At 44.4% G+C, this 26,450-nt stretch overlaps 1 protein-coding gene across 1 annotated transcript in view; it reads left to right on the forward strand.

Annotated features, from left to right (window-relative positions):
- The window catches only part of LOC122643915 (callose synthase 9), a 164,340-nt gene that overhangs the window by 92,237 nt on the left and 45,653 nt on the right, over positions 1–26,450 (forward strand). The window contains exons 23-32 of the mRNA XM_043837490.1: positions 1,513–1,598; positions 1,693–1,717; positions 6,922–7,016; positions 7,106–7,187; positions 7,621–7,781; positions 7,904–8,024; positions 22,647–22,744; positions 22,856–22,946; positions 23,049–23,209; positions 23,309–23,418. Coding sequence (XP_043693425.1) covers positions 1,513–1,598; positions 1,693–1,717; positions 6,922–7,016; positions 7,106–7,187; positions 7,621–7,781; positions 7,904–8,024; positions 22,647–22,744; positions 22,856–22,946; positions 23,049–23,209; positions 23,309–23,418 — 1,030 coding nt within the window. The remainder of the gene's footprint in view (positions 1–1,512; positions 1,599–1,692; positions 1,718–6,921; positions 7,017–7,105; positions 7,188–7,620; positions 7,782–7,903; positions 8,025–22,646; positions 22,745–22,855; positions 22,947–23,048; positions 23,210–23,308; positions 23,419–26,450) is intronic.

A 26,450-nucleotide genomic window follows, 5' to 3' on the forward strand; every position in this document is an offset into this window, starting at 1 on the left:
TTTTTAGACATAAAAACAAATGAATATTTTACTGCATGTTCATTTTTTGGCAATGTTTACCATATTAAGATTCATGGAATTTTTAGATTTGAGGAAACCCCCAGCGTTTAAAAGTTGAAAAGTGCACCTACTGCCAAAAATCCGTTTTTTGTTCTTGAATTGGGTGGTTGACTTTTTATCCTTTTGGAATTTATTTTTTAACTATTTTTATTGGATTCAAATAGGGGGGTGGTTCCCCAATTGTCCGAGATTTCCGAAACGAGATGACCGATTGTCTACCAAATCTAAATCAGTGAAGTTCCCCAATTTTTTCCGTTCGGCGTACCAATTGTGAGATTCTCAAGCATTTAATGGGATGAGGGCACCACGTACTGGTCATGTGTCAAATTTGGTACCAAGTTCAATTGTATCGGCCACAGTTTATTTTATGTTCCCCTTGTATTTTAAATGGTGTAGCACTGCCAAGTGCTGTGTTGTGTCCACCATTTTTCAGTACTTCATTTTATCACATGGAAGAGTCACATTGGGCTCTTACTTGGTACATAAATACAGGATGGGGCCTACCTGTTCGTAGAATTTGTGTCCCATCTGACCTACCATGGAGCAGATAATGCGGTCCTATGCGCCTGCACCTGCTCACCCAAAAAACTGTTAAGTGCGTATAAAAAAAAGAAAGAGGGGGGGGGGGTGGTTCCTGATAACTTTTTTTTTTTACTTTAAAGTTTTGTAAGATGTAATTGTGACCAAGTGGTCACGGGTTTGAGTCTCTGGAAACTGCCTCTTGGTAAAGCGGGGGTAAGGCTGCGTACATTATGTCCCCCCCCCCCCCATGGTACTAAATCTCGTTTCGTTTCGGTGTTTCGGTCTGACTGAAATTTCCGAGATACCGAAATTTCGTTGAAATCTCGGTCGAAATATGGTATTTTTCTGTGGGTGTAAAATGCCAAAAATGTCCGAGATTTCCGAAACGAGATGACCGAAATTTCCGAAATATTCGAAATATTGCATTTTTTCATTTCGGACTTGCGTTTCGTTTTGGACAGGTCGAGATACTCGAAATATTCGATATCTCAACCGAAATTTCGCGAGTTTTAGTACTATGCACCCCCCCTCTTGGCACATATACAGGATGGGGCGTACCTGTTTGTAGAATTTGTGTCCCATCTGACCTGCCATGGACCAGATAATGCAGTCCTATGGGCCTGCACCTGCTCACCCAAAAAACTGTTAATTGTTTATAAAACAAAGGGGGGGGGGTTCCTGATAATTTTTTTTTTTTACTCAAAACATTTTGTAAGATTATTTGTGACCAAGTGGTCACGGGTTTGAGTCTCTAGAAACAGCCTCTCGGCAAAGCAGGGTTAAGGCTGCGTACATTATGACCCTCCCAGACCCCACAGTGGCGGTGGGTATGCCCTTCATAATTGTCTGATGGCCTGCTCAGAATAAATAACCGCATTGTTTTTTTTATAATTCACTAATTTGCGTTCACTTTAATTTTCATTTCTTCAGATTAGATCATTGGAAGCTGTCCACAAACTCTTTGAGAAGTTTCCTGCAGCTTTCATGGAGACTCTTCACATTCCTGTTCCCAGAAGGTGCTAATCTTTGCCAATTATTATTATATATCTATATATATACATCTCATTCTCTCTCTCATTTAAGCATCTAAGTTTATGGTCTTGTATGCAGGACTTCCAACCAGTCTCCTGATTCGGTGAGGCATTGAAACTGATGTGCTTTGGGTTTAAATGAATCTTTTTGCTGTGTGTGTGTGTGTGCTCAAATTGCCAACTGTTTATGTGAATTTATGTATTTCTTTTGGTTACTTCTGACTTATTATTTTAAGGTTCTTTTCATTGTTTTCTTGATTGTGCTCTTCATATCATTGTTTTGCTTGAGTTGCACAGTCTGATGTGTGAAATATATTGTAGAAACTTGTACTTAGTTAACCATCTTTACATTGACTCTTTGTTAAATGCCCTAAAAACTCCTATAAATTTCCTTGCATTAACAGCTTTAACCTCAAAAATTTTCTTCTGATTCATAGTTGCTTTAAATATTTTCCATGGAGTTACTTTCTTTCAAGAACCTTGATTTTTGTTGAAAAAAATTTAACCTTGAATCTAGCATATTGTGAAAAATATGCAGAAGCAAGAGGGTTTATTCAATGCCTAATTCTATGGTTTCCAACTTGGCTGACTTTTTACTAGGTGTATGGCTGTTAGGAACACAAAACAGTCCCATCTTCTCAGAGCACTAGGAACCTGGCTTTGGAATCTGCATACTCTCTATAGTTGATTGAGGGTAATTTCGATCAACTAGAAATAAAATGTTACAACTTACAAAATGCATGGTATCATTAACAGCCATTAATGTAGCTGTAGATTTTTTTTTTTTTTTTTGGGTTTGAAAGAGAAAATGGGTTTGAAAGAGAAAATTCATTACCAAAGAATAGATACAACAAGAACGAAGCCAGCCTTTACATGGTGGGGGATGGATATGCATGGGCTTGTAAGATAGAAGGGGGGAGACCCCAAGAATGGACAAAAAGCCTATTTCTGGGGGAATCAATACATCGACCAGGAGACCCTGAAATCTTGGCTTTGACTTCAAAAGAATAGAGTCCCAAATCTGATGTAAGGATTTAGCTTTGGAGGACCACCTTCTAAGGTTGCACTCAAGCCATATGTGAGAGATGGCAGCATCAAAGCTAATTTTCCCACCTTGTCACATTAGGATTTCCCTGCAAAAAACATGTCAACCTAGATCAATTTTTTATCAAAGGGCAGAATTCTCTCTCTCCTAGGCCAGCACTTAGCTAGCAAGCCATACCAAACTGTATAGGAGACGGGGCAGTCAAAGAATAGGTGATCCACATCTTCAGAGGCATTCCAACAAAGAGACCATCGGGGGAGACTGGAATCTGCCGGCGGATGAGGAAGGACTGAGAGGGGAGGCAGCGGGTGAAAACCCTCCAGACTGTGAAGCTGTGAATGTGGCAATAGATTACTTACATATTAAAAGAAGAGAAGTAACGGGAAAAAAGTCATCTTGGAGCAGTGTATCTGAAAAACATTTTAATCTGGAGCTTGGCTGGGTCTCAAGTTGCTTTGTTCAGTGCCTGAGGCAAGATCCCGTCAATGATTTTTGGAATCTAGCAGTTTCTTAGATAACAGATTTGAATCTCTCTCTCTCTCTCTCTCTCTTTTGGATTCGTTCCTAGGTTTCAAGGTTTTGTAGTTTTTGGATCCATCCAAGGTGTTGTATTTTTAGCTTTGAGGCACACATGGGTGCATGGCTCTTGACTTGAGAGCTATAAAAAAAAAAATAATGTGTCTATACACGTGGACATGGATTTGGCCTGGTTGTGGTACCGGCCCATGTCAGGGAGAAGGAGAAGGCAGCAAGGAATGGGGAGTGTAGGAGATGCGGAGCATAATTGTTCAATGATGACCTTCAATGCTACACTGATGTGATCCCTGGTTCAATAACCCTGATTATGGGTCGCTGTGGGAGTGTGGGCCCACCCAGATGATAAACCACTCAAATAACTACGGTCATGGCAATTCTGTAATTTTATGGCAATCCAGGACTCCTTTTGGGTAAGAAATCAGAATCTGTGACATAAAAGTAATTAGATTTAAGAAAGAGGATGAAACTGGAATTTCAGAAAAGGTAGGGTAAAATAGACACCACCTTAAAGAAATAAAGTTTTTTTGGGTAATTATGGAGAAATCTGGCCCTTTCTATAAAGTAAGAAGATATATCTTCTCCTACCTTCTGTTAAAACATAGAAGGTGGTAGAACCAGTCCTGCTATCAGGCAAGAGAACTCATCAATAGTAGTTCCGATTGGGTTGAAACTTTAGGAGAAGGTCAGACACTTGAAGACCTATCGTTTAGGCATAAGCAATCAAGGATGATGCCAAAAAAATCAAATCAATCTCTGCAAGCATAACCAGATGGTAGTTGCAGATTCAGCAATGATTCAAGACTTGATTTCCTCAGTAGGTAGGGTTTCAGCAACCAAAGTCCTAGGGTTTTGATTGCCTAGGGGAGAATGCCTTCGCCCGAAGTTTATCTAAACCAGTGTGCTGAATGACATTGGAAAAGTCTAAAAGTCTAATCTAAATCAGCCTAAAAGTCTAATCTAATTAACTTGACAGGGAAGACTGTGTGCTGAATGACATTGGAAAGATTCTAGTGAGCAGCATGTGTTGGGTGGATGGCATCAATGAAAATATACTTGGATCTGAGCAAACTAGCATCACACTGTTGCATGGAGCATCCATCTCTACACATAGGGATAATGTTTATTGGGTCACATGTTGGTGTCACTAGTTGGTTAGGAGCGTCTAGTTGTTAGTCTATGAGTTAGTTTAGGAAATCTAAATTCTAATCTCCTAATTATTAGGAAGTCTAGTATCGGAAGTATAGATTATTTTTTTTCTGTTTATATATATATATAAGTAACCACTCCCATGACTTGTGTTGAATTTTTGCTTAATGGACTGATTTATTTGCTTTGGCAATGGCCTAGCTGGATTTCCTCTCTCCTCTCTATTCTGCCACATCAATCTCAAATAATTGGCTATTTAATATCACTTTTATTGGTGGAACTATCCTGGAAATCTTGTAGATTCTCTCTTAAAATCTAACAGTTGGATTTAATATCAGGTTTGATTCAAATCTAGCCTTCAAATTAGAATCTTTTTTCATCCTATCCTTAAGTGAGCCCATCACTTGCGGATCCATCATTCAGTCCACATTACACAAATTTCTGCCACCTTGAGAGATAATTGATTGGAAATTTAGGGAGAATAAACTAAAAGGAATGAAACAAAGAAAGGGGGAAAGGGGAGCCCTGATTTCTCAAGTTGGAAGAGAACCATTTGACATTCCTTGAAGAAGGCAATAAGCCCCCTTCAACTGCTTCATTGATTTTTTTCTTTTAAAAATCCTTCATTGATTGTTTTGTGGCAATCAACAACAGATAGCGCTAAACTGGATTTTCTTCAAACAACCTATTCGTTTTCATAGTTGTCAAGGCGTCGCCTAGTTGACACCTAGGCGTCCAGGCGCCTTGGTCGCCTTGGCGGACGCCTTGCTCGGCTAATTGGTGTCGCCTTGATTTTGGACCCTCCGGCTCCTTGGATCGCCTAGCCGCCGTGACAACTATGATTCGTACCATCAGAATATTCATAAAAAATTTATTGGCAAATCCCAATTGGCTGTAGGCCATTTAGACTCTATGCTGTGATTGTGGGCTCGTTTTTCTGTACTCAATTGTGTAGTGGGTTTTTCAGCTGGTAATCCAATGTTGAACTCCAAAACATAACCTTTGGAGTTACTAGTATGGACATCCCAATGGTTCTATTGATCCAATATGGCCTCATGCAACCAGTTTATAGATCTTGATTACATTGAATTAGTCAACATGGTGGGCGGAGTTATCTATGCCAAGGAGGAGATTCCCTTTGGTTGGATGTATCAAATCCAGAATAGATAAAAGAAATATGCAGAAAATAGATAAATAAATAAAATTGTCAAGTATTATTTTCCAGTTTCCTTTCATTCACATTCCATACATAAAGGGATGACGGGACTTCAGAAAACTAGATATAGGCTTCATACCCAAGTTTGTATTTAGAATGACCTCATACCATGGTTCAAAAACTCGTCTCGAACAGCCATCTCGACCAGAAATAGTTAAAGACTTAAAGTTTCTACTACAAACCACAAGATACAGTGAAGTGTTCACAATGCATATTACATAGACACCCAACCCAAGTACAATGAATAATACGTAGTTCACAATGCATATTACATAGTCCCAAGTCCCAACAGTACAATACTATGACTCTATGAGTACTGAGGAGGTCAAGATTTCGCCGAGATTTCGCGAAATAGTCAAAATCTCGGTCGAGTTTTTTGAAACATTGCATTTTTTTTTATTTCGCATGCTATCTCATCTTTACCAGCTCGAGTTTCTCGTCGGCGAGTTTTTGAACTATGCCTCATACCAAAAACAGACTTTGATTTTTCCATACAAAAGAAAATTAGAAACATTATATAATCTATATAATACTTAAATCAAATGGCACAACAATAGAAAATATTTAGACTCCCTATGTCCGACAAAGATCGTCTATTTGAAAAGCCACACATTTTTTAAGGAATTATTATTAATACAAAAAAAAATTATTATTAATACTCCAACTTTCCTCATGTTTCTCTTCTTGTTCAATGCGAATTCCAAGTTTGCATTAGTGGTGATTGATAAGGGGTAAACTACCAATTTTTTTTTGTTAAGTTCTTGAAATGGACTAGCATTTTGGAACAGTTAAAAATCCCAAAGTGGACAGTCTTTCAAGGAACAGAGGAGTACTTCACTAGGACTTTTGATCAGCAACATTGGCTCCACTAACTATGTATTGGATGTATGTTGATATTAACTGATGCTTAATTATGATGACAACTTGAAAAATACTAGGTGAGTGCTGCTGTACTGAGCCTGCTAAAATGATCCAAACAATGAGCTTGCTAAGTTATAATGGACCCTTAGTATAGGTTTGGTTCAAGCTAAAAGTGCCCATTCGATTGGCCTTTATAAAGCTGGCAGAGTTAGTTTCACTGTGCTTGTGCCTTCACTAACAAGACCTCCATCTTTCTCATTTCAACTTTCCCCCATTGTAAGAAAACTGACGTGGACGAAATAGGTTAAAAAGTGACTGGATCTTGGTATTTGTCATTAAAATTTGGAACAAGGTTGTTACAAGTTATTTCCGAACATTGGCAGAGCAGTTGTTAGCTCCTTCATACTGAAATATTGGATGGTTTTATATCAATAATCTCTCTTAAGCCATGCTTGGATGGATGCATCAACTTAGTTGAAACTTATTATACTGTGATGCTGAAGGAGGTTATGAAGAGCAAGGTCAATGCTGCTCAGTTTTCTCCCTTTTGGAATGAGATTATTAGAAATTTGCGGGAAGAAGACTACCTCAATACTTTGTAAGCACCATTGTTTGAACTATGTCATCCTGCTTTGTTGCAAACTATGTTTGGTTGGCATTATAGATTTTACTATTTGTTACTTGTAGGGAAATGGAGTTGCTTCTCATGCCTAAAAATTCTGGGAGTCTTCCTTTGGTTCAGTGGCCCCTATTTCTTCTTGCTAGCAAGGTAACTCCCTGCTCTTGTGCTTTAAGGCTTTATTTACATTATTGTTCATTGTTTTGACTCCACGGAACCTAATTTCAATTACTTGAGGTTGGCTACGCCATTGCTTTCTATCTGGTTCATTAACTTCCATTGTATTATAAGTTCTCAGCTCTTTTTCACTTTCTCTGCCTCCATTTTTACCTTCTGCTTCCTTTTTAGGGCATTGCAACTTACACCATAATCTTTTATTTTATGTGACTGAACCATCCCAGTCGACTTTCACCTATCTTGTCATCCTTCTACTTGTGATACCTTTAAGTTCCAGCTCATGCTATAATTTTTTGTTCTATGCTCCCTCAATTTATATCTAACCAAAATTCTATACCATGACACATGTCTGTCTTATGGTTCACTTTTGAACTAACATTTTAAATTATTCCCCCAATTTATTCAGATATTTATGGCTAAAGATATTGCTGTTGAAAGCAAAGACTCGCAAGATGAGCTGTGGGAAAGGATCACTAGAGATGACTACATGAGATATGCAGTTGAGGAGTGTTACCAGACCATTAGACTTATCTTGGAAGAAATACTAGATGATGATGGCAGGATGTGGTTAGTATTTCCTTGATTAATGTCAGTTGCTTGCAATCAATCAAAAATTTCAAGTATGAATGGCAGTTAACTTACATATGGAGGCTACACTGTAAATCTCAATTGTGGTCCTTTTATTACAGGGTAGAGAGGATATACGGAGAAATTCAGGAAAGTATATCAAAGAAATCGATCCATGTTGACTTGCAGCTAAATAGGCTACCACTTGTGATTTCTAGGGTTACTGCACTCACTGGGATACTGGTTAGTTTCGTTGGTTCTCTTGATATTGTTGTTCATTACAAAATGTTATGATCTTCTTTCTGCATTGGAGCCCGTACAGTTTTCTGGTCAAGAGATTGTCTTTTCCAATTGGATTGATGTCAGACACCCCCTAGCACCCAAAAAAAGATTGGAGGACTGTGTTAATTGGTCTGTCCCATACCATGTAATGTAACCTAGGGTTCCAAAAGCATGGTGTATCCATGTAGGTCATGCCAAAGTGAATACTTCCAAATATAAAAGAGCAGTGGCAATTATGTAAACTCTGATAACAGTTTGGGCCACAAGAAACAGTTCCTATGCTATACTGTATGTTGTAGCCTATTGTATGATTGTATCTTTTCTCATATATAACCTATGCTATACATAATTTAGTACTAGATTACTCTAACATTCAAATAAAAGCATTGAAATACATATCATGGATGAAGAAAACCCTTTTAATCGTACTCTAATGTCAAAAAGTGTCATCATTGACAATTAAGTACAATTGTCTGAGTACAGTTCCTAGGAGACTTGAAACCACCAGAAGATGGCTTCCTCCTCTGGTACCGTTCCTCTTGATTACCATTGCTCCGCCAATATTACAAATGATGGCCATGTCATGGTATGCCTGAAGCAACACTCAAAGTCCAACACAACAGCCTTATAAGTACCATCATCAACATACTCTAGGTAAACTAACTTAGGATATAGATAACTGGGCCAGGAAGATGATACAAGTGTTGACCCACCGTAGCTACTTGGTAGACCGGGCTGATATAGTTAGGGGGTTGGGTATGAGAAGATGCTGCTTTCCACAAAAGACGATCCATCCTGTGACTGACCATCATACGCAGTGAGAATGAAGAAGAGGTATATTGGTCACCCACAAAACTGGAGCTCTCTGTAGCAAAGAAGGGTGCACGCCACTGTCCTGTCTGTCCATACCCATCATATCCACTAGTCTCCTCCAGACTCAGGCCTCCAAGTGTGCCAGGCAAGCCTGTCATTTCTATATCCATTGTATTCTCCTCCTCAGTTGGTCTAACTGATGGGGGGGACCTCTCAAGTAGCCTCTATGAGAGGCACGTGCACCTCGTAGTGCATATACACCAAGTTCTCCATGACCAGCACATGTGTTGCATCTTCAGGCTCATTTGTTTTTTTTTTTTTTTTTTTTTTTTTTTTTGGATGAATAAAAATTTAATTACGAAGAAAGGAGGGGGAATGTACAAGCCCAAGCAACAAAACCGAAGCTAAAGACTAGCTAGGGCGCAAAATGGATGTAGGGAGACCCCAGGAGACAACAATCAGCCTGTTCCTTGGGGCATCCATAACACTACCCAGGGGAAGGGAACTAGCTTTAAATGAAACATCGAAGAAGATGGCCTTCCAAATCTTGTCGAAAGAGCGGGAGTTGGACGTCCATCTTCAAAGGTTACGTTCCATCCAAATGTGGAAGATAGTAGCACAAAAGGCAAGCTTGCCAACCATGTCACAAATCGAATTGCCTCCAAAAGTCATATCGATCCAAACCCATTCCCGAGATAAGGGGAGAGGCCTTCTTTGAGCAGGCCAGCAATGACAAAGGACCCGGTTCCAAATGGCGGCATCTAAGGGGCAAGTGAAGAACATATGGTCTGCATCTTCGTGCCCATTGCAACAGAGACAGCAGCTGGGGGAGACTTGCATGTGGCAATGGATGAGGAAGGCTTGGGTGTGGAGGCAATTTGTTAGGGCACGCCAAGCGGTGAAGCTCTGTTGAGGGATGTGCCCTTTGAACCAGACCACTTATGCCAAGGACAGGGGATCCCTCTATGTCTAACCATGTCCCAAGCGGAGTGGGAGCTGAAGGTGTCGGAGGGGGAGGGAAGCCACAAGATGGTGTCACCTCTGCCTCTGTGACCAGGGGGGATAAGGGAGAGGGAGCTCCAAGGATCAGCAAGGGGAGGGGGGGAGGGGACCAAGCGCCTCTGGTGATGATGGAAGCCATAGGGGTAAATCTGTCCAAGCCGGATGCATAAATGGCACGGGGGCTGATGATGGAGGCAAGGACACCTGAAGGATGCCACTTGTCAAGCCAAAGATAGGTCTGCAACACATCATCAATCCTACACGATATAGCGTCCCTGGCTATATTCCTCACCTGGAGAATTCTACGCCAAATCCAAGAGGAGTCAGTGGCAGAGCTAACAGTCCAAATAGAGTCTGTATAAAGAGGCCCAGCATACACCCAGGAAGTCTAAATACTAGATTTGTTGGTGAGGAGCTTCCAACGCAACTTGATAGAACCAACCAAGTTGACATCTTTAATCCTTCTGAGACCAAGACCTCCTTCAGATTTGGGGAGGCAAGTAGAAGACCAGCTCTTGGGGTGAAGGAACCTGGCTGAGTCTACACCTTTCCAGAGGAAAGCACACATAATAGATTCGGCAGCCTTTATGGTAGCCTTGGGAAGGCCAAAAACCCCGCTCCAATAGATGTAGCATGACTAGAGAACCGATCTGATGAGCTCGAGACGACCTGCATAGGTTAAAAGTTTGGCTTTCCAAAGCTGAAGCCTCTTACGGAGGAGGTCAAGGATGGGGTTACAGTGATGGGTTGAAAGTTTGGCCGGTATGAGGGGAAGGCCAAGGTAGCAGACAGGAAGGGTGCCAAGGGAAAAACCTGTGATGGCGGAGAGGGACACTATGGTGGTGTCAAGAACCCCAGCTAGGAAGATTTGGGATTTAAAGAGGTTAATGCGGAGACCGGAAAGCCCCTGGAAAAGGTGAAGGGAAGACATTATGGACTCAAGGAAGGGGGGGATCAGCTTTAGAAAATATCATAAGGTCATCTGCAAAAGCAAGATGGGTCAGGTTGGTGGGTTTGCATTTAGGGATGGGGGAGATGAGGTGGAGGTCAGTTTTGGACTGGATACTGCGAGAGAGGACCTCAAGGGAGAGGCAAAAAAGGAAGGGGGAGAGAGGACAGCCTTGGTGGATACCAATAGAGGAGGAAAAGTAACCAGCGAGGCTGCCATTGAGGAGAACGGAGAAGCGAGGGGTGGAGATGCAGAAGTGGATCCAGTTGACAAAGGTGGGGGGGAAGGACATCTTAAGAAGGACTTGGGAGATGAAGTCCCAACGAATGGAGTCGAAAGCCTTGTGGATGTCAATCTTCAAAAGGGCTGAAGGAGAGATGGATTTTAGGTGGAAGCCTCGAACAATTTCCTGGCAAAGGATGATGTTATCCGAGATGCTTCTTCCGGAGATAAAGGCGGACTGGTTGGGGCTAACAAGGGAGTCGATGACAAGTTGGAGGTGGTTGGCTAGAATTTTGGCGATGAATTTGTAGAGGAGGTTGCAAAGGGAGATGGGTCTGAAGTCAGTCATGGAGGAGGCTCCAGGGGATTTTGGAATGAGGCAGAGAAAAGTGTGGTTGATGTTGAGGATTTGGTGGGGGTTAAAGAAAAAGCTCTTGATGGCATTGATAAGCTCAGCTCCAATGATGTCCCAGTAAGTGGAGAAGAACCCCATACTGAAACCATCAGGGCCTAGTGCTTTACTAGCCTTATGAGAGCGAACATCAGTTTCAATCTCAGAGTCTGAAGGGATGGAGCAGAGGGAGTTGAAGAGGTTTGAGGGAACAAATTTGTTAATGAGGCCATCCGGGATGAGGGGTTGGGTGGAGGGGGTGCAAAAGATACCAGTGAAGTAGGTCACAGCTTCAGATTTGATGGCATCAACAGAGGAAAGAACCGAGCCATCGGAGGAGGTGAGAGAGAGAATGCAGTTGGAGTTGGTTTTGGCTTTGAGGGACCGGTGAAAGAAAGCTGAGTTCGAGTCGCCAAGCTCAAGCCATTTGATCCGGGATTTTTGTTTGAGGAAACTCTCCTCTTGAGAGAGAGAGAGAGGAGGCTAGCTCAGAGGCAGCAAGGATCTCTTCCTCAGCGAGGGTGGAATTGAGGGGGTCAGACTGAAGACGGTACTGGATGGAGGAGAGGGTGTCACGACAAGAGGAGACACGGGAGGAGATATTTCCAAAAGTGGAGGAGTTCCAAGATTTGAGGGCAGATTTGACATTTTTAAGCTTTTTAGAGAAGGTAAGGAGAGGGGAGGAGAAGGAATGCACTGGGATAGCCCAAGCAGTCTAAACAATAGGAAGGAAACCATCGTGGGAGGACCACATGTCGAAGAACTTGAAGGGCTTGGGACCAAAGGAGAGATAGGGAAGGACAAAGAGAGAAATGGGGGAGTGGTCAGAGAGGCTGGGGAGGTCAAAGACAGCATAAGAGGAAGGAAGGGATGAGAGCCAGGGGTCATTGACGAGGACACGGTCAAGCTTGCATGCTACTCTGTCAAGGCTAGAGCGCCTATTGTGCCAAGAAAGCCTAGCACCCGACCATTTAAGGTCGTTTAGACCAGCATCCTCGAGACAAGAATTGAAGGTGTCAACCGCTAGGTGGTCAATGGGGGAACCACCCAACTTTTCATGGCTATAACGGACAACATTGAAGTCGCCACCCAAGCCCCACGGGGCAAAACCAACGGACTGAGAGATGGTACGGATGTCGTCCCAGAGAGGGAGCTGATCCAGGGGACGATTGAAAGCATAAACCATGGTGAAGAAGAAGAGATGATTATGAAGATGATCAGAGATGCTAAGATGAAGGTATTGGGGGGAGGCAGAGGAGACCAAAATGTGGAATTTGGAGGGATCCCAAAGAACCCAGATACGGCCGTTAGGAGAGTGGGTGTAGTTGGAGAGGAGGAACCAAGAGGGGGCTAGGGAAAGAACAATGCGAGAGAGTTGGGTTCAAGAACCTTTGTGTCAAGGAGGTAGTAAAGGGAGGATTTTGAGGATTTGATGCGGTCACGAATCTCAGCTTGTTTAGCCGAGGCATTGAGGCCACGAACATTCCAAATGGTCGAAGAGATCATGAGCAAGGGGGGGGGGAGAGGGCAACCAACCAGCAGTGGAGCTAACCCGAGACCCTGGGGGAACACTGCGGGGCCTCAAGCGATACTCACTCAAAAGGGGGAAGCATACCAGGGGGGAAGAGGGGGAGGAAGGGTGCAAGGTGGACAAAGGGCCATGGGATAAGGTAGGACCAGCCGATGGGTCAGGGTCAGGTCTGAACTGGTTTGGCCAAGGGGGGTTTGTTGATGTGGAGTGAGTTAAAAGGGCTGGGTGGATGGGGAAAGTTAAATGGGTTAAGTTGGCGGGTTGATGGGCCGGGCCAGAGAGGGTGTTACCTTGAGATGGGACAAAAGGGGGGATGAGGACACATGGAGGGGGTTTGGTGAAAAGGTGGTCCATAATGGGAAGAGGGGATCTGTTGTAAATAGGTCAAAGGGTTTGAGTGACAGGGGGTAAAGGTGTTTTGGAGTTTCCAAAAGGGGAAGGTAAGCAGGGCGAGGGTAAAAGAGGGGGAGCATGGGAAGCCTGCAGATCGGAGTCGCAGTACAAGCAGGTCTCGAGAGTAGCAGTCAAGGCTGCAACATCACCATCATCGCCAAGATCAAGGGACTGAAGAACTGCAAATCTGTTGTGGTCAACCTCAGAGGATTTGCGTGGTAGGTGGGCATCGGGAGACTCGCCATGGCAGGGAGCCTTGCCGGAATCAAGGGAGCTTTTCCGGCGGCGGTTTCTATCTTTTTTCCAGCCGCGAGAAGGATGTTTGGGTTCTTTAGACACCGATGCAGGTTTCGCCAGAGCTTGAACCGAGGCCAGGGTCAAGGCAGTAGCATCGTCATCTAGCAAGGTAGCTATCGATGCCCCAACAATGTCATCCATAAAGTCTTCCTTCTCCTCCACTGGAAGTAGAGCTGCAGCAGTGACACCAGAGGGACTGTAACGATGGTCGATGGAGACGAGGGGACTGCAGCGATAGTCCAATGCTTCAGCCAAAGGGACTGCATTGTTGGTCGAAGGAGACGAGGGAGCTGGAGTGCCAAGAGGGCCTGGGAGACACTGCTTCGAAGGATGGCCGAAGGACTTGCAGACAGAGTAGTAATGAGGCAGCCATTCATAAGAGACCCTCTGAGAGAATGAATGGCCATCTTCTTCCTGTATGGTGACAAACTCCGGAGGAGGCACATCTGCAGAAACTTCAACACAGATGCAAGCGAAGGAGAGACGATCCATCTTTTTAGTGCGTTCGTCGGAGAAGAGAGGATTGCCGATGGTCAAACAAACTATACTGAGACCCGAGGCACACCAATAGTGGAAGGGGAGACCTGGCAAGTTGACCCAGATGGGGATGGACTTGAGGTCGATTCTGCTGAGAGAGGAACGATGGTTCCATTGTCGGAGGAAGATCGGCTTCTTGCCAACCAGCCAAGGACTACCCTCCAAGGCTCGACATTTGTCGAAGTTATTGGAGAACCTGAAGATGAAGATGCCGATGGTGAGAAGGTAGGTGAAGACTGCTCCTGCCGCACGCCATTGTTTGAGCAGAGATGATTTTACGACATGAAAAGGTGGACGGGCGCCAAGGAAATGCCCCACGAGGCAGCATTGCCATTTGGAGAGTTCGTCATCGAGCAGGCCCTTGGGACAAAAGCCAATCTTAGAGTCATCGACGATGGAAGGAGGGACAAAATGCAGTGAGTGTCTGTAAATGGTGGGGGAAGAGCTGCTGGAGAAGAGAGAACTCCAGGAAGAGGGGTTTGGGTTGCTTCGGGCATGGATGGGGCTGGGTGGAGGGGATGAGATTGTTGCGGGGTTAGTGTTTGTAGCAGGGGGTGAAGCAGAGGGGAGGGAGTCAATGGTAGGGGAATTTCGGAGAGCAGGGGTATGGCCGAGAGGGGGAGGGTTGAGCAGGGGGAAGCAGCAGGGCATGCAGGGTAAGAGGGTGGTGCAGCAGACGGGGCCGCCAGAGGGGGAGGAGACATCGCCGGAGAACTCACTTCCCAGGCTCATTTGTTTTTTTTTTTTTTTTTGGGTGAATAAAGAATATAATTACTAGAGAAAAAGAAAGGGGCGTCCAAAGGGGAAATACAAGAGCCCACGGCTAGGAGAGCATTAGCTAACAAGAGCTAGAAGAGAGAGAAACATTAGAGAGACCCCAGGAGACAACAATAAGCCTGTTCCTTGGGGGTGTCCTTACAAAAAGAGGGAGGGGCAGACAGCAGCTTTGAGGAGATTTCAAAGGAAATGGAATCCCAAATCTGCTGAAAGGTACGCGATTTGGTGGTCCATTTCCTAATATTCCTCTCCATCCAAATGTGAATAAGAGCAGCACAGAAAGCCATCTTTCCCACAGAATCACACAAAGAAGTTCCTCTATAGTTCATGTCAACCCAAATCCATTCTCTAGAGAAACTGAGAATCCTTCTTTGGGCAGGCCAGCATTTGGAGAGGATGCCTTTCCATATGGCCTTGGAGACAGGACAATCAAAGAACAGATTAGCCAAGTCTTCCGAGTTGCTCCAACACAGGCAGGAAGAACTGGACACCTGGATGTGCCGCCTGCAAAGGAAGGCTTGCGTAGGAAGACATTCGGTGAAGACCCTCCAAGCAGTGAAGCAGTGCCTAGGGATGTGATGCCTGAACCATAGAAGCTTCCTCCAAATAGCCATCGGACCTTTATGCCGGATAAGGTTCCAAGCTCCTTTAGAGGAGAATGTAGGAGAGTTGTTTGCATTCCAAGAGACACTATCTCACCTAGATGGCAACCTTCTGTTGATAGACTGAAGCTCACTCCAAATAAGAGCTAACTGCGGAGAGGAGGTTGGGGGGGGGAGCCCAATCATCAAGATGGAGAATGTCAGCCACCCGAGCCTTCCTATGAAGACCCGAAGCATAGATAACCCTTGGGGTGACAAGGTGGAGTAATATTACCTTGGGGTGCCAGTTGTCCAGCCAAAGAGAGGTGGAGAGCCCATCACCTATGTGATTGTGGATGTGACTTTGAACAAGATGACGAGCTTCCAGGAGCTTGCGCCAAACCCAAGAAGCCTCAGAGGAGACAGTAACAGTCCAAATAGAGTCTTGCCGGAGGAGTCTCGAGTAAACCCAGTCAACCCAGATGCTCTTTTTCTTAGAGGCTATCCTCCAAATGAGCTTAATAATACCAGCCTGGTTGGCTTCTTTGATCCTTCTGATTCCCAGACCACCCTCCTTTTTTGGGAGGCAGACTGAAGCCCATTTGAGAGGGTAGAGAAACCTAGGCGTGTTAGAGCCTTTCCAGAGGTAACCCGCTAACAAGGATTCCAGGGACTTGATGGTTGCTTGCGGCAGCCCATAGATGCCGGACTAGTAGATGTAGGAAGCTTCTAGGACAGATCTGATGAGGACCAGTCTACCGGCATAGGAAAGGAGCTTGGCTTTCCATAACTGAAGCCTTTTCCTGATGAGATCCAACATGGGAGTGCAGTGATGAGCAGAGAGCCTAGCTGGGATCAAAGGGAGGCCTAGATACTTGACTGGCAGATGGCCTTCAAGGAATCCCGAATTGTCGAGAAACTCCCTTTTGTCCAATTTTGGAATACCAGCAAAGAAGATGAGGGATTTGTTAGGATTGATGCAGAGCCCTGAAGTGGCATGGAATTGACGAAGACAAAGCAATATACACTCGAGCGAGGCTATGGAGGCTTTGGAGAAAATCATCAAGTCATCTGCAAAAGCAAGGTGGGTAAGCTTTAAAGCTTTGCACTTGGGCATAGGAGTAATGAGCTGCTGATCAGTACAGGACTACAAATGCCTAGAGAGGACTTCCAGGGCCAAGGTGAACAAGTATGGAGATAAAGGGCACCCCTGCCGAATGCCTATAGTTGCACCAAAGTAACCTGCCGGGCTGCCATTGAGGAGAACAGAGAACTTGGGAGAGGAAATGCAGTGACTAATCCAGTTGACAAAAGGCATAGGGAACCCCATCTTGAGCATAACTTGAGAAATAAAATCCCATCTGAGAGAGTCAAAAGCCTTGTGAATGTCAATCTTCAAGAGAATAGAAGGCGAATGATTTTTCCTGTCAAACCCTCTCACTAAGTCATTGCAAAGAAGGATGTTGTCAAAGATGTTCCTGCCTGGGATGAAAGCTGATTGGTTATCACTGACCAGCAGATCAACAACACTCTTGAGTCTTTTGGCTAAGATCTTTGCAATAAACTTGTAGATGATATTGCAGAGAGCAATGGGCCTATAGTCATTCATCATGGAGGCACCCTCCTTCTTCGGGATAAGACAAAGGAAAGTGTGATGGACCCCTTTAATCTGACTGGGGTTAAAGAAGAAGCTGACAATGGCTGCTATGAGGTCTTCCTTTATGATATCCCAGGCAGCAAGAAAGAAGCCCATGCTGAAACCATCCGGCCCTGGAGCCCCCGAGACCTTGAGGGAGTGAATTGCATCCAAAATCTCCTCTTCTTTGGGGATAGAACTCAAAACTTCCAAGTGGCTGGCAAGTATAACTTGTTTAGCAGATGACTTTGCAAAGGAACATGATCCGGAAGAGGAGCATTGAAAATGTCATTGAAGTGCTTAACAGCCAGCTCCTTTATATCCTTGACAGTGGTAGCTATAGAGCCATCAGGGGAAGTGAGCTGGAAGATGGAGTTAACATTGACATTTGCCTTGACAGACCGATGGAAATAAGCAGTGTTTGAGTCACCTAAATCAAGCCATTTGATTCTTGATTTCTGCTTTAAGAAGCTCTCTTCCCTGGAGAGCAAAGTATTGAGCTCCACAGTGAGATCTTTTTCAGATTCAGCAAGAGAAATATTCAGCATATCAGTTTGCAGCTGCACCTGAACTGATAGGAGCCTCTCCTTGCAATCAGCAACTTGAATGGAAATATCACCAAAGGTAGCCTTTTCCAGCTCTTAAGGGACTCCTTTACATTGTGAAGCTTTCTAGCAAAGGCTACAAGAGGGGAAAGAGAAGGCTAGAACAGGTTTTGCCTAGGCCTCAGTAACAGTGGGCAAGAAGGAAGGATGAGAGGACCACATATCAAAATACTTGAAGGGTTTTGGGCCGAAAGAAGTATAAGGCTGAATGGTGAGATTTATAGGAGAGTGATCAGTGATGTCAGGGTTCTCAAAGGTAGCCAGAGAGGAAGGGAAAGAAGAGAGCAAAGCTTCATTAACCAAAAATCTGTCCAGCTTACAAGAGATGCGGTGACTTCCTGCTCTCTTGTTGCACCAAGTTAGAGGGAAACCAGTCCACCGAAGGTCATTGACCCCTATATGATTGAGACACTCATTGAAACTTTCCATAGCCTCCAAATCAAGGTGGGAACCTCCTTGTTTCTCAGAGGAGTACCTGATTACATTGAAATCTCCCGCCAAACCCCAAGGGAGAGTCCCTATGCTGTTGGCGATGGAACGCAGATCAGTCCAGAGGAGAGACCTTTGAATTGGGCAATTGTGAGCATAGATGACTGAAAAGAAATAGGTAGACTGGCCTAGGCAATCCGAAAAGCTGAGATGGATAAACTGATCGGAAGAGGAAAGCAAAGCAATGGAAAGCTTGCGGGGGTCCCAGATAAACCAGATTCGACCATTTGGGTGGGAGGAGTAGTTGGATAAAAAGGACCAGCCAGAAGCTAAGGACATGAGAATTTTTCCAGCATTTGGCTCCTTGATGTGAGTTTCAAGAAGACAACAAAAAGCAGCATGGGAGGCACGAATTTTGGATCTCGACAAAGTTGCTTCGAGGCGACTGAGGCCTCGAGAATTCCACGAAAGCCACGAATCATGAGGAAGGGGGAGGAGGGCCAACGGAGACTCCAAAAGGCAAGTCATGATCTCTGGAGACCCGGTTTCACTTCGATGCCTTGGTGGTAGGAGTCGTGGCGAGAAGAGCTGAGATTTGCATAGCAAGGGGGTCTCAGACTAGAGCCAGAGGGATCGGGCGGAGAAGAACGCCCAACTTGAATATGGGTTTGGGCAAGCACCTAATGGGAACCCGACCCGGATGGAGATGGGTGAACCGCGTTAAGCGAAGGGCAAGGAGAACCAGCAATAAGTGAACCGGTAAATGGTTCATCTTGGCCCAAGCCAGTCGAAGTAGTGGAGTTATCAACAGTAGAGGGCCCCAGGCCTCTCTGCTCTAAGAACCCAGAGTCAACGTTGATTTTCAGCAGACCTTGAAGGCAGGAGGCCCGAGACAAACGCGCAGCAGCACCCGAAGGGGGCATTGAGTAGCTTTCCAAGGTTGCAGCGACAACAGAGCTAGGAAGGGAAACTTCCATCGCAGTATCCGCCGACATCCGAGACCTGCTGCGAGGCATAACATCGAAGTGTAATTTCTCGGGGCAAGTGTCCAAAAGCTGATTATCTTCGTCATCACCTGCCGTGAAAGAACCTGCAGCGTCCCCATCTAGGTCTGCCAAAAGTGAGAAATTGTTCTGACTCAGGGGAACAGGCCTCGCAGCCCACAGAGGGTTCCGGTTGCCTGCCACCGGAGGCTTAGAAGCCGGAGGAAGATTGCAGTAGCGAGATCTTTGTCTTCTGCGACCCCTGGAGCGCTGACGTTAGCCAGAAGAGTCACTCTGCACAACACCTGAAGAGTTCTTGTTGCCTGCATTCAAAGGGAGGTCCTCAACCACTTCATCACCGCCAGCAGGAGGGTGGTGGACATCAGAGACATCCTTCGTAGTGGCGCAAAGACTGGAGTCATGGCCAAAGATGTTGCAGATAGTACAATGGAGTGGCTTCCAATCGTAATGTATTTCCTGTTCGAAGGAGTAATCGTTATCTTCCACAACCTTGATGAAGGAAGGAAGAACATCGTGCGCAAAAACTTCCACACAGATCCTTGCATAGGCAAGTCTGTCTTTGCGTCTGGTCCTCATGTCGGAGAAGAGAGGTTTTCCTGGGACAGAGCCCTGTGAACTAAGCCCATCCGTGCACCAGTAGTGTAGCGGGAGTCCCGGTAGGGTAACCCACAGAGGGGTCGAAGAGAGATCATTACGCCGGAGTTGCAGATGTCGATGCCACTGCCGGAGGAAAATAGGCTTTTTCCCGACAAGCCACGGACCTCCTTCAAAGACTCGGGTCTTGTCAGAGGCAGAGGAGAACTTGAAAAGGAAGAACCCATTATTCAGAAGGGAGACATCCAGCGAGGCCTGAGTTCTCCATTGCTTGGAAAGAGATGCTTTTACCACCGGGAAAGGAGGGCGAGAGCCCAGAAAATTGCCTACCAAGGAGTTCTCTCAGAGCTTTGCTTCAAATTCAAGGCCTTTCGGAGGGCAAAGGGCCACCTTGGAGCTGCAATCCAAAGCCGGAGCGACAAAGTGAAGGGGCAAACCCTTAGACGAAGGTGAAGTTGCAGAGTTTAAAAGAGATGCCAAGGTAGAAGCAGGTGGGGGAGGATGAGGCACAGTACCAACAGAAGCCGGGGTGGAGGAAGGGATTAGCAATGGAGGGGAGGGAGAAGGGGTAGGAGAAGCAGTTGACATTTCAGCCGAGGAAGTCATTGAAGGGAAACTAATCCCGCCGGCCAAGGAGGCCGGAGGAAAGGATGACAGAGGGAACAGTCATAGGTCAGAGCGCATATGGAAACTTTTCTCTAAAAATCTAGACAGTCTAGTTTTGGTCCCCAGGCTCATTTGTTGCCGAGCTTGATTGGGTCTTTGTCATTTTTCATGCCCATGCTTATGTGTTTTATTTGTAGTCTTGTGTTATAGTGCACGTACACCATGTTCTCCATCCGTTCATGACCCAATTGGTTCCGCCTCTTAGAATGGATCTGTGAAAGTACTCTAGTTACACTCACATTGGGCTGGGAGAGCACCTTTACTTCTATCTTCGTCAGGTTAGGTGCCTATTTCCTTCATAGCACGCAGCATTCACTTGCATCGGATTAAGATTATTCATGTTAAGTTTTTGTACCTTGTACATGGTTACATTGATCTAAGAAACAAAGTTAATGGTCATGGACCTACCATGAACAGTAGTCTCCTGACCAGCCTTTGTGGTTGTGAGTCTAAAACTACTAGTGGCATCTCTGAAATTCTTTATCTATTGTCATTTCAATGATCGGTAATTTTAGCATCAATACTGAATTATTATTGTATTCATTTCTGGCACTTGAGAAACTGCAAGTCTCCACCTCATTATCGCACTTGGACTGTATATCTGAATCATAGTTGTCAAGGCATCGCCTAGACTACCCCTTGGCGTCCAGGTGCCTTGGTGGCCTTGGTGATGCCTTGATGCCCTGTTGGTGTCGCCTTAATTTTTTCCCTCTGCCTAGACACCATTACAACTATGACTTGGATTTGGCTCCAGATTTGCCACCACCTCTTCCACTACATCTATCAGGTATTGATTCATTCCAAGGCTGTGCTTATACTGGTACTTGGGATTGAGTTTTTTGGCTGAGAATCATATAAACAAGTTGTCTATGCTTACCGAGGATCTAAGTTGAAAGAAAATTTGACTTACGTAGATTAAAATAAAAACTTACCAACCCTTTGCAGTGGCTGCAGCAGTTGCTTCTCCTAGCAATTTTCTATGATCTAAAGGTAGCTCTTCCCACCATGTGGTATCACTGCTGCCACATGGTCATTCATCTCAACTTCAGCATACAAGTGTTGCTAGGTAGGCTTCTTCTTTGAGTCAACCATCCTCAAGACTTTTACCATTGGCTCAAGGATCATAACAACCTTCTTCAGGTTACGCCAAAACTGGTCACTAGATATGTTGTCGAGCTGAGGTCATAGTTCAAAATCTCAGTGAGATCTCGGAAAACTCGAGCTTCTCGAGACGAGTTATTATACGAAACAAAAAAATGTAAAAACTCGAAAAACTCAACCGAGATTTTGAATATTTCGAGAATCTCGGTGAAATCTCGACCTCTTCAATACTCATAGAGTCATAGTATTGTATTGTTGGGACTTGGGAGTTAAGACGTGGAAGACTAGGGTAGTAAGGTGTCTATGACTTATGTATTATTTATTGTACTTAGGTTGGGTGTCTGTAATATGCATTGTTAACACTTCATTCTATCGTGTGGTTTGTAGTAGAAAGTATATGTCTTTAACTATTTCTTAAATAATTATTCAATATTATGTGCATAATTTACTTGTTTTACTTGCCAATTAAGTCTAATATCATTCAAACAATGTGTAGAATAGGCAATATTACATTAAGGGTTTGGCTTTTACTACCAACCAAGGGTGCAAATCCAAAACACCAAGTTGGGTGTTTTTTTTCTTTCAATTTGAATCTTTAAATATGTTTATTAAGCCTAAAACAAGCTTACCTTAAAGTTTCAGAGCCAACTTTGGCCATATGCCCACCGAAACATAAAAAAAAATACATAGTCTGGATCTCGGAAAACTCAACCTGGTCGAGACCATGGTTGAGACCGAGTTTTAGAACCTTGGCTACGCTACCCAGTGGAGAACCTGACTCCCTCCAACCAAACCCCTCCTCTAAAGCAAGCATAGAGTGGAGTCTAACCATCTTTTCCTCAAAGCTCTTTAGGGCAACATAGTTTGTGGTGAACGAGTAATGTACGCCTCAGCAAATCCCCTCCACAGTTTCTTTCTTGTTTTCTTCATGGTTTGCTTTACTGCCTCCTTTTGTTGAGGTCAATGTCAAGCGTTTTCCCTTATGAATCTTTTGATAACTCTTCTAAGATATTAATGGCATTTGTTGAAAAATGTGTATGCCCTTTGTTGTACAGAGAGAAAAGGAAACACCTGAATTGCAAATGGGAGCAGTTAAAGCTGTCCTGGATCTCTATGATGTAATTCAACATGATATCCTTGTAGTTAATAGGAGGTATGCAGTAGCTTGCTTGTATTTATATATGTGTTGACTTCCCCCCCCCCCCCTCCACTTCCTTTGCAAGCTTGTTTTCTATTCTCAACTGTCCTTTATGAATAATTTCAGGGGTCACTATGAGACATGGAACACATTAACAAAAGCACGGACTGAAGGTCGCCTCTTTTCAAAATTAAAGTGGCCCAGAGATGCTGAGTTTGTATGCTTCTAACATTTTTTTTAGTCGCCCTTTCAGTTTTATCCTTTGTTGTAGACAACGTCTTATTTTGCATGAAATCAAGTAATCTCCAATGAAATGCAGAGAGAAAGAGTTAAGAGGTTACATTCACTATTAACCATCAAAGAATCGGCTGCTAATATTCCAAAAAACCTCGAGGCAAGACGTAGATTAGAGTTCTTCACAAATTCCCTCTTTATGGAAATGCCTGCTGCAAAGCCAGTTCGTGAGATGTTGTCATTTAGGTTGTGTTTTTTTCTCTGTTATGTCTCTCTATGCATCTATGTTGGTCTTAAAATCTGAGGACTTTATCCTAATTTTTCTTACACATGCATGTCTTGCAGTGTTTTTACGCCATATTACTCTGAGATTGTGCTTTATAGCATGCCTGAACTGCTCAAGAAAAACGAAGATGGGATATCAGTTTTATTTTACCTTCAAAAGATATTTCCAGGTACTCTCTACTCCTATTGGAAAATTGCTCTACTATACTTTTATTGAGTTTTTTTTTTTTTTTGTTGGTTTGGGGGGGGGGGGGGGAGGGTGGTCAAAGAAAGCATGTACTCTAATGTAACTTTTACAATTCCCCCCCCCCCCACCCGTTGATGTGCTGTCTTGTGTACATCTGAATTTCTTTCCATTTAGGTTCTGTTTTGCAAATAGGATTTGTATCATGGTCTTACAAAGCGGCTTCAATGCACAAAAGTGACAAATTTTAACATAGAAGACCTTGGACAATTTAGAATGGGAAACAGGATTTGTGGTGTGATCCCAGATGTTGGGACAAAATACCAGTTTTTTCTTTGGTATTAGGAGGTGATGTTAGATGTTCAACCTTGTAAACATGTAAGGCATTAGACTTAAGGTGTGCAGTGTAAACATCATGACTCATGAGTGCGTCTTCTTTTTTTTTTGGGGGTGAATAAAAAATTCATTACCAAAGAGAGAAAGGAATACAGAGGTCCCCGAAGGAGAAAGAAAAGAGAATACAATTCACAAGAAGCCCAAGACCTCAGACAGAAGAGGCAGGGAGCAGGAAAGAGGGGAGAGGGAGGCCCTAGGACACAACAATATGCTTGTTTCTTGGGATGTCTAAACAAGAGGGGGAGACAGCAGAAAGATTTGCCTTAATATCAAAAGAAATGACACCCCAAATCTGTCTAAGCGATTGAGAGTTGGTGGTCCATTTCCTGATATTGCGCTCCATCCAGATATGGTTGATAACTGCACAAAAAACTAACTTTCCCTAAGTGTCAGAGATAGAAGATCTGGCAAAAGTCATGTCCACCCGCTGCCATTCCCTTGCAAAAAGAAGGATTCTTCGCCTACTAGGCCAGCATTTAGCCAGGATACCTTTCCAGATTGAGGAGACAGGACAAGCGAAGAAGAGGTGATCCAAATCTTCATTAGCGTTCCGGCATAAACAACATAGAAGAGAAACTTGGATCTGTCGATAGCGTAGGAAGGACTGTGTTGGAAGGCAGTTTGAGAAGACTCTCCATTCTGTGAAGTAGTGCTGGGGGATATGATGCTTGAACCAAATAAGATTCCTCCAAGGGGCTACGGGGTCTCTTGCACGAATTATATCCTAGACTGCTTTAGAACTGAACAGGCCCGAATAGTTAGGGGACCAAATGACTTGATCACCCCATTTTGTGGGCCTTCTATTGATGGATGACAAAGCATTCCAGACATTGTTAAGCACTGGGTGAAGAGTGCCCGGAGTATCCCAGTCATCATCAAGCATAATATCTGCAACCAAAGATTGTTTGTTATTGAATGAAGGAGAATTCCAAAAGGATGTCAGTTGTCCAACCATAGGGAGGTAGATCTGTCATCACCAATCTGACTACTGACGGCTCCCAAAGCAATATGTCTAAGAGCTAGAATCTTGCGCCAAACCCAAAAAGCATCAGAAGGAACTAAGACAGTCCAAATGGTGTCATTTCGAAGAGGCCCTGAGTGAATCCAGTCAACCCAAATTCTTCGGTATTTAGAAGCAATCTTCCAAATCAGCTTTATAATACCTGTTGAATTCACATCTTTGATGTGTCAAAGCCCTAAACCTCCTTTATTTTTGGGCAGATAGATAGGAGTCCAACTGATGGGATGAAGAAATCTGGAAGATGCCATTAAAGACTCCAAAGATTTGATGGTGGAAGAAGGAAGCCCGAAGATGCCCGACCAGAAGATGTACGTTGATTGTAGCATAGCTTTAACAAGGACTAACCGACCCGCATAAGAGAAGTAGCTGAAATTTTTCCTGATAAGATCCAACATAGGGGAGCAGTGATGAACAGTACGCCTAGCAGGAATCAGAGGTAGCCCTAGATACTTTACTCGCCTAACCCTTGCATTATCTAACCCAAGCCCAACCCAAACCCTTCTATCGCTGGCTCTGGCCAAGCCCTTTTTACCGCTAGCCCATCCCAGATCCCACCACTTACCTTCCCGTGTTAGCCCTGGCCCTACCATTAACCCTAAGCCGGCACCACACCCCTCTTCGAACCAGAACTAGAACCACCCCTTCTCTCCCCCTCCCTCCCCTCCCCTTCTCAGGCTGGTGAACCTAGGCCTCTATCTGTTGGGATTCTCCCCCTCCCCCTTTTAATGTTGCCCAGACATGTGGGACCCCTCCTCCCCCCTCCATTCTGATTCCCTTTTATCTTAGGGACCTAGCCATGCCCCCAAAGGCTTGACCACCATTGACACGATGGCCCCTCTCACTGTGGCCTCTTCTCGGCGGTCGTTCATCGCCTATGCCCATAAGCGATACAAAAGCTTCCCACCTTAGAGGTCGATGATCACCCCCCTTAGGTTCCCATGCCTTCTGGAGTTATTTGGAATGTCAGGGGTCTTAATTCCTTGGCCAAGCATTCCAAAATTAGGGCTCTTATCAAATCCACTCACTATACCTTTAGCGCCCTTCTTAAAACTCGTGTCCTTCAAGAGAATGCTCCCCACATTGCCTCCTCAATTGTCCCCTTTTGGTCCTTTCTTTCCAATTACAACCATGCCCCTAATGGCCGTATCTGGATTTTATGGGAGCCCTCCAAAATCAGCATCTCTATCTCCTTCTCCTCCCCTCAACTCCTCCAGTTCTCTCTCCCCATGTCCTCGTCTTCATTCTCCCTCGGCTTTATATGCTCTTAATCGAGCTGTTGACCGGCTCCATATTTGGTTAGATCTCTCCCTCAAATCTAGTATTGGTTCACTCCCTTGGGCTGTGGGAGGAGACTTCAATTTAGTTAGATTTAGCAATTAGAAACTTGGAGGTTGTCCCCTCGACCTCCTCTTTGTCAATGCGTTCAATGACTGCATAGAAGATCTTGGTATCAATGACCTGAGATGGTCGGGCTCTCCCCTAACTTGGCACAATAGGAGAGTTGGCTCAGATTGGATTGCCTGCAAAATTTACCGCATCCTCATCAATGAGACCTGACTATCCCTCTACCCCAATTCCCATGTCAACTTCCTCCTCCCTGG

Source organism: Telopea speciosissima, chromosome 10 (assembly GCF_018873765.1).
Source record: "Telopea speciosissima isolate NSW1024214 ecotype Mountain lineage chromosome 10, Tspe_v1, whole genome shotgun sequence".
NCBI classification, from domain to species: Eukaryota; Viridiplantae; Streptophyta; class Magnoliopsida; order Proteales; family Proteaceae; genus Telopea; species Telopea speciosissima.